We start from the raw sequence: 14,634 nt of genomic DNA, 5'->3' as shown, positions 1-14,634 counted from the left end.
TTTTAAATATGTAAAATATGTAAATATTTTAATAATATAAAAGATATTCATATGTAAATACATTAAAGTACAGAAATAAATTCATTTTTATCATTTAACTAAACATCTTTAACCATAAACACCCTGTTAACTATGATAATAACCATGTTATATAATTTTAGTAACAGGGTTGCAAATCAATGGTAATGCAGCATCTACCTAATGAACAAAAGCAAGCTGTTTAATCTAGCTATTTTACCAAGTTCAAGGACCAATGTAGTTTTACAAATACAGAAAATAAAAATTGAAATTATTGAACATTATTCTTAAACTGTGAGTAACAGGGTTGAGTGGTTTAGCTTTATGCACTCAGTTAACCCAGAAAAGTTTGAAAATATATCAAAGATGCAAGAGGGCACTCACCTTTGGTCTACCCATTAATTTCCTGTTTGTGATATGACACAATATTTTAACCCTTCATCAGCCAGGAAAAAATGGTATGGGTAACAGGGTTGCATGCACATTCAGGGACACAACTTTATAGCACAATAAATAGTATTAAAAATTTGTTTTATTCATTTTTTTGTTGTTTGTTTGTTTTTTACAGGTACAATAGATTCATGTAATGAAAATATAATGGAAGACAATTAATTCAAGACTTATTTTAGATATTTAAAATGATGTAAAAGGTTGTCACCAGGAGGCGGGGACAAGAGAAAAACCTCATTATTAGGGGTATTTTACACCTATTCAGTATATTTAATTATATAAAGACACAATTTCTTTCCAGCAAATTATTATATTTTGCTTTATGACAGTTTAATTGGCAGGTTATGTGATATATTTTGTTATTTAGGACTAAAGTATTTTAAATAACAGGTGGGGGACAGCAAATGTCCTCTAATTCTGGAATGTCTCATTACAAAACTACATGAGAGTTTTGTAGTTTTGGAACTGTGCACATTGCTAGTTCTAGCATCATGAAGACGTCCAGGATATTTGGGACCAACCGTGAGGCCTCACAGGCGGCATTCTACCGGATATAATAAAATATAATACAATATAAACACAGAAAGGTGAATATATCAATGACACACAGATGACACAATAAAGCAAATGCTTATTTCCAATGTGGTCCATTTGAGGCTAAAACTTGACAACACTGAGGAGCTCGATTAAACATGTAAAGATTGCAAAGACACTATAATCTCATCAATTAATGTAAGTAGCAATAAGTGTGTAGTTTATATATATACAATTTACACTGGGATATCAATAAAATAAAATAAGTACAAATTGAACAGAGAACAATAAGATCTCAATAAATTAAAATAAATAGCAACTGTTTCCCTGTATAAGTTGTTGTTGTCCATTCGGCTGCTCCCATATTGTTCGGGAGCACGGCGAATACAGCCAGATCCGCATCAGTATTTGGCCTAGGTTTTACGCCAGATGCCCATCCTGACACAACTCCAGGTTTACCTGGAGAAACACACACAACCGCTGGTGTTCTGAAGAGGTCTTGGGGCAACTATTTGTTGTGATTTGGCGCTATATAAATAAAATTGATTTGACTTGATTTGATATAAGATATATTTTAGCTGAGTAAACGTGTGGGAAACATGGGTTATACGAGGTCTGTTAGAAATGTATCGGACCTTTTTATTTTTTGCAAAAACCTGATGGATTTGAATCACGTGTGCTTGCATCAGCCAACCTTGAACCTTTGTGCGCATGTGTGAATTTTTTTACACCTGTCGATTGCGTCATTTGCTGGTAAGCAGCCTTTGTGTGAGGACGTGTGTAGTGCGCTTGGCGGATTTTCATTACAAGGAAAAAAACGGAACGACTGGAGCAGCGCCACATCAAATTTTGCCAGAAACTGGGCGACAGCAGGCCCGGTGCCAGCAAAAAAAATATTAAGGGGGCGATGAGTTTATCACAGGGGACGGGGTCGCCCCCCCCCCCCCCCCAAAAAAAAGTGCGCACTGGAGGGTACGTGCCTCTGAGCATGCGTAATGAATTGGGTGCGCTCCTAGAAAGCTCGTGTATTTAGGCTACGCCGTTGTAAGAGACTGACTGAGTAAGAGTAAAGAGGGATGACTATTTTTTTTTATTATTATTTGAAAGTATAGACCCTCGGTCAAGTGATCTCCTGCATACCGCAAAACCAAACGAACAACTGTTCTGAGAAACGACACGAGACAGTAGATTAACCCCACATACAGCCCTCAAGCGCAAACACAGCGCAATTGGGCATGACAGTCACACAACGGGTCAAAGATAAACCTTTCATGTAGATATGCAGTGGTCCCTCGTTTATCGCGGGAGTTACGTTCTAAAAATAGCCCGCAATAGGTGAAATCCGTGAAGTAGACAGCGTTATTTTTTACAATTATTATAGACTTAACTTTTTCTCACTTTTCTCTCGTGTGTAAACACTCTCAAAGTTCAAACCTTAGTAGACAAATAGGACCAACATGTTTTCAGGCCCAAACATTTGTTTGAGAAGTAAAAATAGAACGTTTTCCTATACTCCCCCTCTAGCTGCCACCTTATCGTGGTGGGGGAGTTTGCGTACCCGGATGATCCTAGGAGCTATGTTGTCGGGGCTTTGTGCTCCCTGTAGGGTCTCCCAAGGCAAACAGGTCCTAGGTGACGGGTCAGACTAAGAGCAGTTCAGAACCTCCATGACCAGTAAAAAATCAAGGCCCGGTATGGCGGAGCCGGGGCCCCACCCTGGAGCCAGGCCTGGGGTTGGGGCTCGCGCGCGAGCGCCTGGTGGTCAGGCCTTAGCCCATGGGGCCCGGCCGGGCTCAGCCCGAAAGAGCGACGTGGGCCCGCCCTCCTGTGGATTCACCACCTGCAGAGGGGGCCATGGGGGTCGGGTGCAGAGAGGATTGGGTGGCAGTCGAGGGCGGGTGGCCCGGCGGCCCGGTCCATTCTCACAGCCCCTGGCTGTTGGGACGTGGAATGTCACCTTGTTAGGGGGGAAGGCGCCTGAGCTTGTGCTGGAGGTTGAGAAATACCGACTAGAGATAGTCGGGGTCACCTCCACGCACATCTTGGGCTCTGGTGCCCAGCTCCTGGAGAGGGGCTGGACGCTTCATTTTTCTGGCGTTGCTCACGGGGAGAGGCGGAGAGCTGGGGTCGCATTGCTTATTGCTCCCCAGCTCAGTCGCCATGTGTTGGAGTTCACTCCGGTGAACGAGAGGGTCGTGTCCCTACACTTTCGGGTCGGGGACAGGTCTCTCACCGTTGTCTCGGCCTACGGGCCGAGCAGCAGTGCAGAGTACCCGACCTTCCTGGAGTCCCTGGGAGGGGTACTAGATAGCACTCCGACTGGGGACTCCATTGTTCTCCTGGGGGATTTCAATGCCCACGTGGGCGGTGACAGTGAGACCTGGAGGGGGGTAATTGGGAAGCACGGCCTCCCCGATTTGAACCCGAGTGGTGTTCAGTTGTTGGACTTCTGTGCTAGTCACAGTTTGTCCATCACGAACACCATGTTCGAGCACAAGGGTGTCCGTAAGTGCACGTGGCACCAGGACACCCTGAGCCGGAGGTCGATGATCGACTTTGTAGTCGTATCATCTGACGTTCGGCCACATGTCTCGGACACTCGAGTGAAGAGAGGGGCAGAGCTGTCGACCGATCACCACCTGGTGGTGAGTTGGATCCACTGGGAGGGGAAGAAGCCGGTCAGACCTGGCAGGCCCAAACGTATCGTGAGGGGAACGACTGGCGGAACCCTCTGTCAGCGAGGTCTTCAACTCCCACCTCCGGGAGAGCTTCTCCCAGATCCCGGGGGAGGTTGGAGACATGGAGTCCGAGTGGACCATGTTCTCCACCTCCATTGTCGATGCAGCCGCTCATAGCTATGGTCGCAAGGTCTCTGGTGCCTGTCGCGGCGGCAATCCCCAAACCCTGTGGTGGACACCGGAAGTAAGGGATGCCGTCAAGCTGAAGAAGGAGTCCTACTTATCTTTGTTGGTAGGTGGGACCCCAGAGGCAGCTGACAGGTACCAGCAGGCCAAGCATGCTGCAGCCCGTGCAGTCGCAGAGGGTCTGGGAGGAGTTCGGGGAGGCTATGGAGGAGGACTATCGGTCGGCCTCGAAGAGATTCTGGCAAACTGTCCGACGCCTCAGGAGGTGGAAGCAGCTCTCCACCCGCACTGTTTACGGTGCGGGTGGAGAGCTGTTGACCCTGACTGGGGATGTTGTCGGGCGGTGGAATGAGTACTTCGAGGATCTCCTCAATCCCATTGTCACGTCTTCCGAAGAGGAAGCAGAGACTGGGGACTCAGAGGCGGACTCATCCATTACCCAGGCCGAAGTCACCGAGGTGGTTAGAAAGCTCCTCGGTGGCAAAGCTCCTGGGGTGGATGAAATCCGTCCTGAGTACCTTAAGTCTCTGGATGTTGTGGGACTGTCTTGGCTGACACGCCTCTGCAACATCGCGTGGCGATCGGGGACAGTGCCTCTGGATTGGCAGACCGGGGTGGTGGTCCCTCTGTTTAAGAAGGGGGGCCGGAGGGTGTGTTCCAACTATAGGGGGATCACACTCCTCAGCCTCCCTGGTAAGGTCTATTCCAGAGTACTGGAGAGGAGAATTCGACCGATGGTCGAACCTCGGATTCAGGAGGAGCAGTGTGGTTTTCGTCTTGGTCGCGGCACACTGGACCTGCTCTACACGCTCCATCAGGTGCTCGAGGGTTCATGGGAGTTTGCCCAACCAGTCCACATGTGTTTTGTGGATCTGGAGAAGGCGTTCGACCGTGTCCGTCGGGGCACCCTGTGGGGAGTGCTCCGGGAGTACGGGGTCCCGGGTCCTTTGCTAAGGGCTATCCTGTTCCTGTACGACCGCAGCAGGAGCTTGGTTCGCATTGCCGGTAGTAAGTCAAACCTGTTTCCAGTGCATGTTGGCCTCCGCCAGGACTGCCCTTTGTCACCAGTTCTGTTCATTATTTTTATGGACAGAATTTCTAGGCGCGTTTCTATTTTTCTATTTTAATTTCTATTTCTAGGGGGTCTGTTTTGGGAGCCACAGAATCTCGTCTCTGCTGTTTGCAGACGATGTGGTTCTGTTGGCTTCGTCAAATCAGGACCTTCAGCGTGCACTAGGGTGGTTTGCAGCCGAGTGTGAAGCATCCGGGATGAAAATCAGCACCTCCAAATCCGAGGCCATGGTTCTCGACTGGAAAAAGGTGCTTTGCCCTCTTCAGGTCGGTGGAGTGTCCTTGCTTCACGTGGAGGAGTTTGGGTATCTCGGGGTCTTGTTCGCGAGTGAGGGACGGATGGAGCGTGAGATCGGTGGACGGATCGGTGCAGCATCTGCACTGATGCGGTCGCTGTGTCGGGCCGTTGTGGTGAAGAGAGAGCTGAGTAGGGGGGCAAAGCTCTCGATTTACCGATCGATCTACGTTCCGATCCTCACCTATGGTCATGAGATTTGGCTCATGACCGAAAGAACGAGATCGCGAGTACAAGCGGCCGAGATGAGTTTCCTCCGCAAGGTGGCTGGGCGCTCCCTTAGAGATAGGGTGAGGAGCTCTGTCACTCGGGAGGAGCTCGGAGTCGAGCCGCTGCTCCTCCACATCGAAAGGAGTCAGTTGAGGTTGCTCGGGCGTCTTTTCCGGATGCCCCCTGGACACCTCACTGGAGAGGTGTTCCGGGCACGTCTCATTGGGAGGAGGCCCCGGGGAAGACCCAGGACACGCTGGAGGGACTACATCTCTCGGCTGGCTTGGGAACGCCTTGGGGTTCCCCCGGAGGAGCTGGGGGAGGTGTGTGTGGATCGGGAGGTAGGTCTGGGCTGCTTTGCTTGAGCTACTGCCCCCGTGACCCGAAGATTCTTACAAACAGACACTCAGAACACAATGCGCATACTCTCCCTTCGCGGTGCCGCAACAGGTGTCCCGTCATCTCGACAGAAGACCGGCCTGCTTGATGAGGATGCAGAGCACAATGCGCTGTAAAAAAAAAAAAAAAAAAAGCATGCAGAATTGGACTAAAAAATCCGCGAAACTGCGAGCTGCTATTTTTCCAGTATTTCTTTTTCTTTCTTTTTTCTTTTTATTTTTGATAACTCTCACATCCAGAGGGGGCGAAGTTGATGACGTGAGGGGGCGTTGCCCCCAAACGCCCCCTCGTGGCACCGGGTCCGGGCGACAGCCAGGTGGAAACAGTGATGAGAGAGTTTGCGGAGAGCGAGGAGCGCAGGCAGCCTTTTTTTCTTTTAATTGTTCAGATGTGTACCCACGAACGAATCGTCCGTGAGTGGACTGGAGATGTCCGGACTTTTTACTGAACGTGGACATGTCCTGTCTCTGGGAATCAGTCTGTGAGCAGGACTTTTATGGACTGTATTTAAGCACATTTGTGAGAGAAGACCGAGGTGCTGCTGCAGCCAGCAGCGTTTTTTTTTTGTTTTTTTTTCTGAGCCCTTAGTTTTTACTGCATTGGCGCATCTTGAAGCGGGCCAAAGTAGGTGTTGTATCGCGTTATCTAATTGGTCGTTATCGATAGAAGGCATCGCTCGATTGGCTAGCACTTCGCTGCACGCAAGGTGTACTCGGCTCTACCAGCGGTCAACTCGGCTCCACCAGCGGTCAACTCGGCATGTGGTTCAGCTCAGAAAGTGGTGAATGGGCCAATCAGAAGTTGGTAAAATCACATACCATATAATAATAAATATTTATATTTATTTACGATGTCTTTTTTCCCTGGTTGAAATGCAGATATGAATGACTGAATGAATCTACCAGACTTTTACAAAATGTACACATTATTTTTCATGCTATTTTATTTCTCTAAAAATAAATGCCCAAGGTTCATTATAATAATGAAGAAATTATCTAATCTGAAACACCAACAACAGATAAGTTATGATTTTAATTACAGATGAACATCAGAGGTTTCAATCAATCAATTTTATTTATATAGCGCCAAATGACAACAAACAGTTGCCCCAAGGCGCTTAATATTGTAAGGCAAGGCCATACAATAATTACGTAAAAACCCCAACGGTCAAAACGACCCCCTGTGAGCAAGCACTTGGCGACAGTGGGAAGGAAAAACTCCCTTTTAACAGGAAGAAACCTCCAGCAGAACCAGGCTCAGGGAGGGGCAGTCTTCTGCTGGGACTGGTTGGGGCTGAGGGAGAGAACCAGGAAAAAGACATGCTGTGGAGGGGAGCAGAGATCAATCACTAATGATTAAATGCAGAGTGGTGCATACAGAGCAAAAAGAGAAAGAAACACTCAGTGCATCATGGGAACCCCCCAGCAGTCTAAGTCTATAGCAGCATAACTAAGGGATGGTTCAGGGTCACCTGATCCAGCCCTAACTATAAGCTTTAGCAAAAAGGAAAGTTTTAAGCCTAATCTTAAAAGTAGAGAGGGTGTCTGTCTCCCTGATCTGAATTGGGAGCTGGTTCCACAGGAGAGGAGCCTGAAAGCTGAAGGCTCTGCCTCCCATTCTACTCTTACAAACCCTAGGAACTACAAGTAAGGCTGCAGTCTGAGAGCGAAGCGCTCTATTGGGGTGATATGGTACTATGAGGTCCCTAAGATAAGATGGGACCTGATTATTCAAAACCTTATAAGTAAGAAGAAGGATTTTAAATTCTATTCTAGAATTAACAGGAAGCCAATGAAGAGAGGCCAATATGGGTGAGATATGCTCTCTCCTTCTAGTCCCCGTTAGTACTCTAGCTGAAGCATTTTGAATTAACTGAAGGCTTTTCAGGGAACTTTTAGGACAACCTGATAATAATGAATTACAATAGTCCAGCCTAGAGGAAATAAATGCATGAATGATGCATGAATTAGTTTTTCAGCATCACTTTGAGACAAGACCTTTCTAATTTTAGAGATATTATGTTAATGCAAAAAAGCAGTCCTACATATTTCTTTAATATGCGCTTTGAATGACATATCCTGATCAAAAATGACTCCAAGATTTCTCACAGTATTACTAGAGGTCCGGGTAATGCCATCCAGAGTAAGGATCAGTGTAGCTAATTGGTGTGTGTCCTCTGGCTTCATGGATAGATAAAGCTATTTTTCATTGTTACATCTGCGTAACAATGAAAATTTAAGCAATGCTGTGTAATAATACTGCCTAAGGGAAGCATGTATAAAGTGAATAAAATTGGTCCTAGCACAGAATCTTGTGGAACTCCATAATTAACCTTAGTCTGTGAAGAAGATTCCCCATTTACATGAACAAATTGTAATCTATTAGATAAATATGATTCAAACCACCGCAGTGCAGTGCCTTTAATACCTATGGCATGCTCTAATCTCTGTAATAAAATTTTATGGTCAACAGTATCAAAAGCAGCACTGAGGTCTAAGAGAACAAGCACAGAGATGAGTCCACTGTCTGAGGCCATAAGAAGATCATTTGTAACCTTCACTAATGCTGTTTCTGTACTATGATGAATTCTAAAACCTGACTGAAACTCTTCAAATAGAACATTCCTCTGCAGATGATCAGTTAGCTGTTTTACAACTACCCTTTCAAGAATTTTTGAGAGAAAAGGAAGGTTGGAGATTGGCCTATAATTAGCTAAGATCTAAGCTAGTTAAAATTTTATTAGCAAAGAAAGTCATGAAGTCATTACTAGTTAAAGTTAAAGGAATACTCGGCTCAATAGAGCTCTGACTCTTTGTCAGCCTGGCTACAGTGCTGAAAAGAAACCTGGGGTTGTTCTTATTTTCTTCAATTAGTGATGAGTAGTAAGATGTCCTAGCTTTACGGAGGGCTTTTTTATAGAGCAACAGACTCTTTTTCCAGGCTAAGTGAAGATCTTCTAAATTAGTGAGACGCCATTTCCTCTCCAATTTACGGGTTATCTGCTTTAAGCTGCGAGTTTGTGAGTTATACCATGGAGTCAGGCACTTCTGATTTAAAGCTCTCTTTTTCAGAGGAGCTACAGCATCCAAAGTTGTCTTCAATGAGGATGTAAAACTATTGACGAGAGGTTTCTAAAGAATCTTTTTTAAACTATTTTAATTACAAATTTTCGGGCTCCTTCACACATAGTCATACAAATGTGGTCGAATTGCGCATGAATTGCTCATGAAGCAGGAATTGTATGCAATACGTGTAAAATCAGAGCTGCCTCCAACACCTTGTACACCTGTTGCTACAACTAGTCACGCACACCAGAGGCTGAAAGACAGAATATGCCCTGTGAGAGCCCATTCGATCCCTCTTGCAGCAGGTGTCGGCCAAATTCCAGGTGATACACATGACCATCTAACACCGCTCGGTTGGCACTTAGAAAATGTGTGGCCATTTGCGCTTTTAGGATGTAAGCAGTCTGCAGATGGTCACTGTCAAGCTGAATGTGAAATTTGTCTAAGTGCCCCCACTAGTGTGGCATTTCAAAAAGCAGCATACATGTGGTGCATGTGTCTCACACGTGTGCAAGTATGTCCCACCCGCTCCCTCCAACATGTGGTGTACCTGGGGGGGGGGAGCACACTTGCGTAAAATGCTTATATATATGTACAGATCTGATCACATGGGGGCCAGACAGCGAGGTCTGATCGCACACAGCACGGGGAGGTGCCTGTCAGCTGATCACTGCACACTGACAGCTGGATGACGGCTCAGTGCACACATTACAAGCACAGAAACCACCGCCAGGACAGGTATATGCATGCGTGACATGCTGGCCTCAGCGCTGAATGGACAAGGGGGGCGTGTCCACCCACAGCCGCTGCTGCTGTGATCTCTGGTCCTGGATGTTCCAGCTGGAGAACACATGCCATGTTTTGAAGGACATGAATTTACAACATTCCTTCATGAGGCGCGTGTCTCTGCCTGCTGTCCTCATGTGGAAATACATAAAACATCTTTCCCCTTTATGCCGGGCTGCAGTGGCTGCACACAGGCATTTTTCTGCACCATTTACAGGCCAGCGATGGTAGCGCAGTGGTAAACTTTCTGGCTGGCAATCAGAGCCTTTGTAAATTGCAGGTTCAAATACCATGGGTGGCATGTATTTTTCTTTTTTTTCACAGCAGCTGTGCGATATGGTTACACATACTCCAGCTGCTTACACTGTGTTCCCTCTGTGATGGTGTCGTGCACAGGCATGCACGACACCGTCGCGTGCACGACACATTTGCAGCAGGATCATTCATGCCTGCCCATCGGCTCGATGTTTTCTTGGTTCACTCATATGAGCTGTTCCGCCGTGATTTGCTCTGATTTGTACTTATTCGTACTATGTGTGAAGGGACACTAAGAAACGCTTTTTAACTTCAAAATGTACAGTTATCAGAAATTGATCTTGAAGTAAAAAAAAATGCATTTGTAAGGATTGTTTTTAGAAAATTGCTGCATACAAATTGGCAGTTCTGATGTCCCACTCTTCAGTGTTTTGGCCTCATGCCTCATTTCTATTGACTGTAAAGTAAGGCTGTACCAAAGATAAAAATATTTGGCTTAATTGGGATAAACTGTCTTCATGTAGAACAGTAATGTGTTCACAACATTAGTTTGCATGGCTTTTTGACCTCTGACTTCTTTCCAGGTGCTTGCTGTCCAGTATGTGCCAGTATGCTACAGATCCTCTGGAACACAGACCAGATGAACACCTTTTCTATGGTTTGTTCATTTTTTCATCAAAACAAACTTTCATGTTATGATTAGACTTTTATGATTGTAGGTTATGTCAGTGTTATGCAGAGTCAATAGTTACACTTTAAAAATTATAGAGTTTTCATTTTCAGTGTCAAATATAAATACTTTATTTCAAATTTAAATACAACCCCAAATTCATTGAAGTTGGGACGTCTCGTAAAATGTAAATAAAAACAGAATACAATGATTTGCAAAGCCTCTTCAACCTATATCAAGTTGTATACACCACAAAGACAACATATTTTATGTTCAAACTGATAAACTTTATTGTTTTTGTGTAAATATTTGCTCATTTTGAAATGATGCCTGCAACATGTTTCAGAAAAAGCTGGGACTGTGGTATGTTTACCACTGTGTTACATCACCTTTCCTTCTAACAACACTCAATAAGCGTTTGGGAACTGAGGACATTAATTGTTGAAGCTTTGTAGGTGGAATTCTTTCCCATTCTTGCTTGATGTACGACTTCAGTTGTTCAACAGTCCGGGGTCTCCGTTGTTATATTTTGCGCTTAATAATGCACCACACATTTTTAATGGGCGACAAGTCTGGACTGCAGGCAGGCCAGTCTAGTACCTGCACTCTTTTACTATGAAGCCATGCTGTTGTAACATGTGCAGAATGTGGCTTGGCATTGTCTTGCTGAAATAAGCAGTGACGTCCCTCCAAAACCTGGATGTACCTTTCAGCATTGATGGTGCCATCACAGATGTGTAAGTTGCCCATGCCATGGGCACTAACACACCCCCATACCATCACAGATGCTGGCTTTTGAACTTTGCGCTGGTAACAATCTGGATGGTCTTTTTCCTCTTTTGTCCAGAGGACATGATGTCCATGATTTCCAAAAACAGTTTGAAATGTGGACTCATCAGACCACAGCACACTTTTCCACTTTGTGTCTGTCCATTTCAAATGAGCTCGTGCCCAGAGAAGGCGGCGGTGTTTCTGGATGTTGTTGATGTATGGCTTTCGCTTTGCACGGTAGAGTAGATGTAGCGACAAACTGTGTTAACTGACAATGGTTTTCTGAAGTGTTCCTGACCCCACACAGTAAGATCCTTTACAGAGTGATGTCGATTTTTAATGCAGTGCCTCCTGATGGATTGAAGGTCATGGGCATTTGTTGATTTTCGGCCTTGCTGCTTACGTGTAGAAAGTTCTCCAGATTCTCTGAATCTTCTGATTATATTATGGACCGTAGATGATGGATTCCATAAATTCCTTGCAATTGAGCATTGAAAAACATTGTTCTTAAACTGTTGGACTATTTTTTTCACACAGTTGTTCACAAAGTGGTGATCCTTGCCCAATCTTTGTTTGTGAATGGCTGAGACTTTTGGGGATGCTCCTTTTTTACCCAATCATGACACTCACCTGTTTCCAATTAACCTGTTCACCTGTGGAATGTTCCAAACAGGTGTTCTTTGCGCATCCATCAACTTTCCCAGTCTTTTGTTGCCACTGTCCCAGCTTTTTTCAAATGTGTTGCAGGCATCCATTTCAAAATAAATATTTGCACAAAAAAATAAAGTTTATCAGTTTGAACATTTAAATATCTTGTATATGTGGTGTATTCAATTTAATATAGGTTGAAGAGGATTTGCAAATCATTGTATTCTGTTTTTATTTACATTTCACACAACATCCCAACTTCAATGAAATTGGGGTTGTATTTTCATTGCACCTTTGCCATAATAAAGAAAGACATTGTGGTATTTTCTGAGGAAGTTGAGAGTGGCAGAGAAGTATGTGAGGGTGTTGCAGGTTATTGATGAGGACAGTGTGACAAAGGTGAGCATGGACTGTAAATACACTGAACAAACCTCCAGTGATGTAACCTATAGGTTTTCTGAAGAGTGGTTTTAAGCTCAAATAGTGTGGCTCTGTCAGATTCTGGGGTCAAAAAGGTGGACTCGATGCACTGAGGCAGAGGTAAAAAATGACAAGAGTTTTATTTAACTGACGGTGAATGGTGATGGGATTGCAGTTGGGTCAGACAGGAACGGTGGAGCCAGGACACAGAGGAGCTGATGGGTGACCGAGAACAATGAACACAGGAAGAAGACAGTGGAAGTGTGGAAAATAACTCAGTAACAAGGGAACAATACTGAGGCCAGGTTACTGCAGGACGAAACTGAAGTTACTGCTGAGGGTGAAGTGGAGAGACTGGGATTTTTATTCTGGCAGGGTGATTAGTAACAGGTGGTCTAACAGCCACAGGTGTGATTAATCAGCTCCACTGCTCAGGCCCTGGAGGAAAGAGGGAGAAAGAGAGAAAACACCAAAGCAGCACAACACGCTCTGGATAGTGCAGTATTTATTCTGCCTAAGTCACTTATGCTGACCTGTAAGTGGTTAAGAGGTGAAGCAAGTCCATGCATGACCTGGGCAGGATGAAAGGCCTAGCACACCCCATCTTAGATTTACCATACAAGTTAAAACCAACAGGCTAACTTTGGTTCGGGTGTTTTTTAACATGTTTTTTTGTGGACTGTGCTGTGGTTTTCATAACTAGTGGCTTGGCTGCAGATTTTAAAAACTATGACAAGCTTATTGCCTTGGTAACCATGGAGTAACAGTGGAGCTAACGTAACCAAGCTACTGATACCTGCTAATGGTGCTAACATACAGATTTAAAAAAAGGCCAATCTGTGGAAATACTTGAGACTTCTTCGATGGTCCATTATTACAATAACTGCACAGCAAGCCATATTATTTCAGATATTTGTGATAAAATACTCATAAAGGACAAACACATTTAAGTCCACAGCATCTATCTGAAAACCCACATCATGTTTATTTGTGCTCTGAAATTGTGGATTTTAAGATGGGGGTCTGTGGGGGGTGACTCTCCTTTTGAACTGGTTTGGCGGCGAGGTGTGGAGTAGGAATGACAGACAAGTTCAAATTGTAGGTGGGAGTGTGTCAAGGATCAGTGCTGAGCCCTTTCATATTTACATTTGTGTTGGACAGATTAACAGATGAGATGAGAGAGAAGTCTCCTGTCTAAAGTGAGAAGAGGGATTAGGGTGAGGAGAGCATGGAGAGGTGGAAGTACACAATGGAGAGAATGGAGAGGAAGAGGGGAGATCAGCATGGAGTACATCTACATAAATGAATAGTAGGGTCATAAAATGGTGTGGTAGCGAGGCAACTAGGGATGCACAATTTTTACAACTGGTAACTGTTATCTACAAACCACATTTTTGCATTTGTCATGAAACGATTAATGTGTTTGTGAAAAGACATGAATGTATACATATTCCATCCATGTGATACTTGATAAATATATTTCCTCATTAGCAACCCTGATGGTAATATCACACATTTTTGTTATAGTTGGAAAAATGAGTCTATTCAGTTCCTAATTTAAAAAGGTTTAACCAGATAATTCAAATCTTTTATCTAAAACCTTCCAGTCATGTTTATTTACAATCTAAACAGGTTTAACAGTTTTTAAATCTGTGTCGTAAAGAAAATCTCCTGAACAGACACTGTTTGTGTTGGTCAAACTATTTTGTAGTATTTTGTGATCAGGCTTAGCTACAGCAGTTGACCACTTGAGGGCGCTCTGAATACAGTGATGACCCAATTGCAGCCACTGCTGATTTAAAATCAGTTATGTCTTTTGTGTTCATCTCTGGATCTGCACTAATACAGTGTCAGAGAAACGAATCCCTCATTGTCTACGTTTATTACATTCTAGTAAGTATTTAAATAAAAACTCACACAGCATTGTAATGGTGCAGAGCAAAGGAGCAAAATAAATAGTCAAGAGACAGCGTGCCTCACTGTCAACTTCTAGAATGGTGCCAGTGAATCAAAATGACAACATTAGTCAAGAAACAAAAGGCATTTACAAACATGGAATACCAGGACACACAACAAATGTTCGTAACCTGTTTTAATGATCCCACATGATGTTATTCATTAACACCCCTATTCCACAGGACACTGTTCTATTACGATCCTCTACAATCCAGAAAAAGT

At 44.4% G+C, this 14,634-nt stretch overlaps 1 protein-coding gene across 1 annotated transcript in view; it reads left to right on the top strand.

Annotated features, from left to right (window-relative positions):
• reck (reversion-inducing-cysteine-rich protein with kazal motifs) overlaps positions 1-14,634 on the top strand; it is a 508,306-nt gene that overhangs the window by 417,571 nt on the left and 76,101 nt on the right. The window contains exon 19 of the mRNA XM_034173078.1: positions 10,532-10,605. Within this exon, the coding sequence (XP_034028969.1) occupies positions 10,532-10,605 (74 nt within the window). The remainder of the gene's footprint in view (positions 1-10,531; positions 10,606-14,634) is intronic.

This window comes from Thalassophryne amazonica, chromosome 1 (assembly GCF_902500255.1).
Source record: "Thalassophryne amazonica chromosome 1, fThaAma1.1, whole genome shotgun sequence".
Lineage (NCBI taxonomy): Eukaryota > Metazoa > Chordata > Actinopteri > Batrachoidiformes > Batrachoididae > Thalassophryne > Thalassophryne amazonica.
This window is presented reverse-complemented; position numbering and strand designations above follow the sequence as displayed.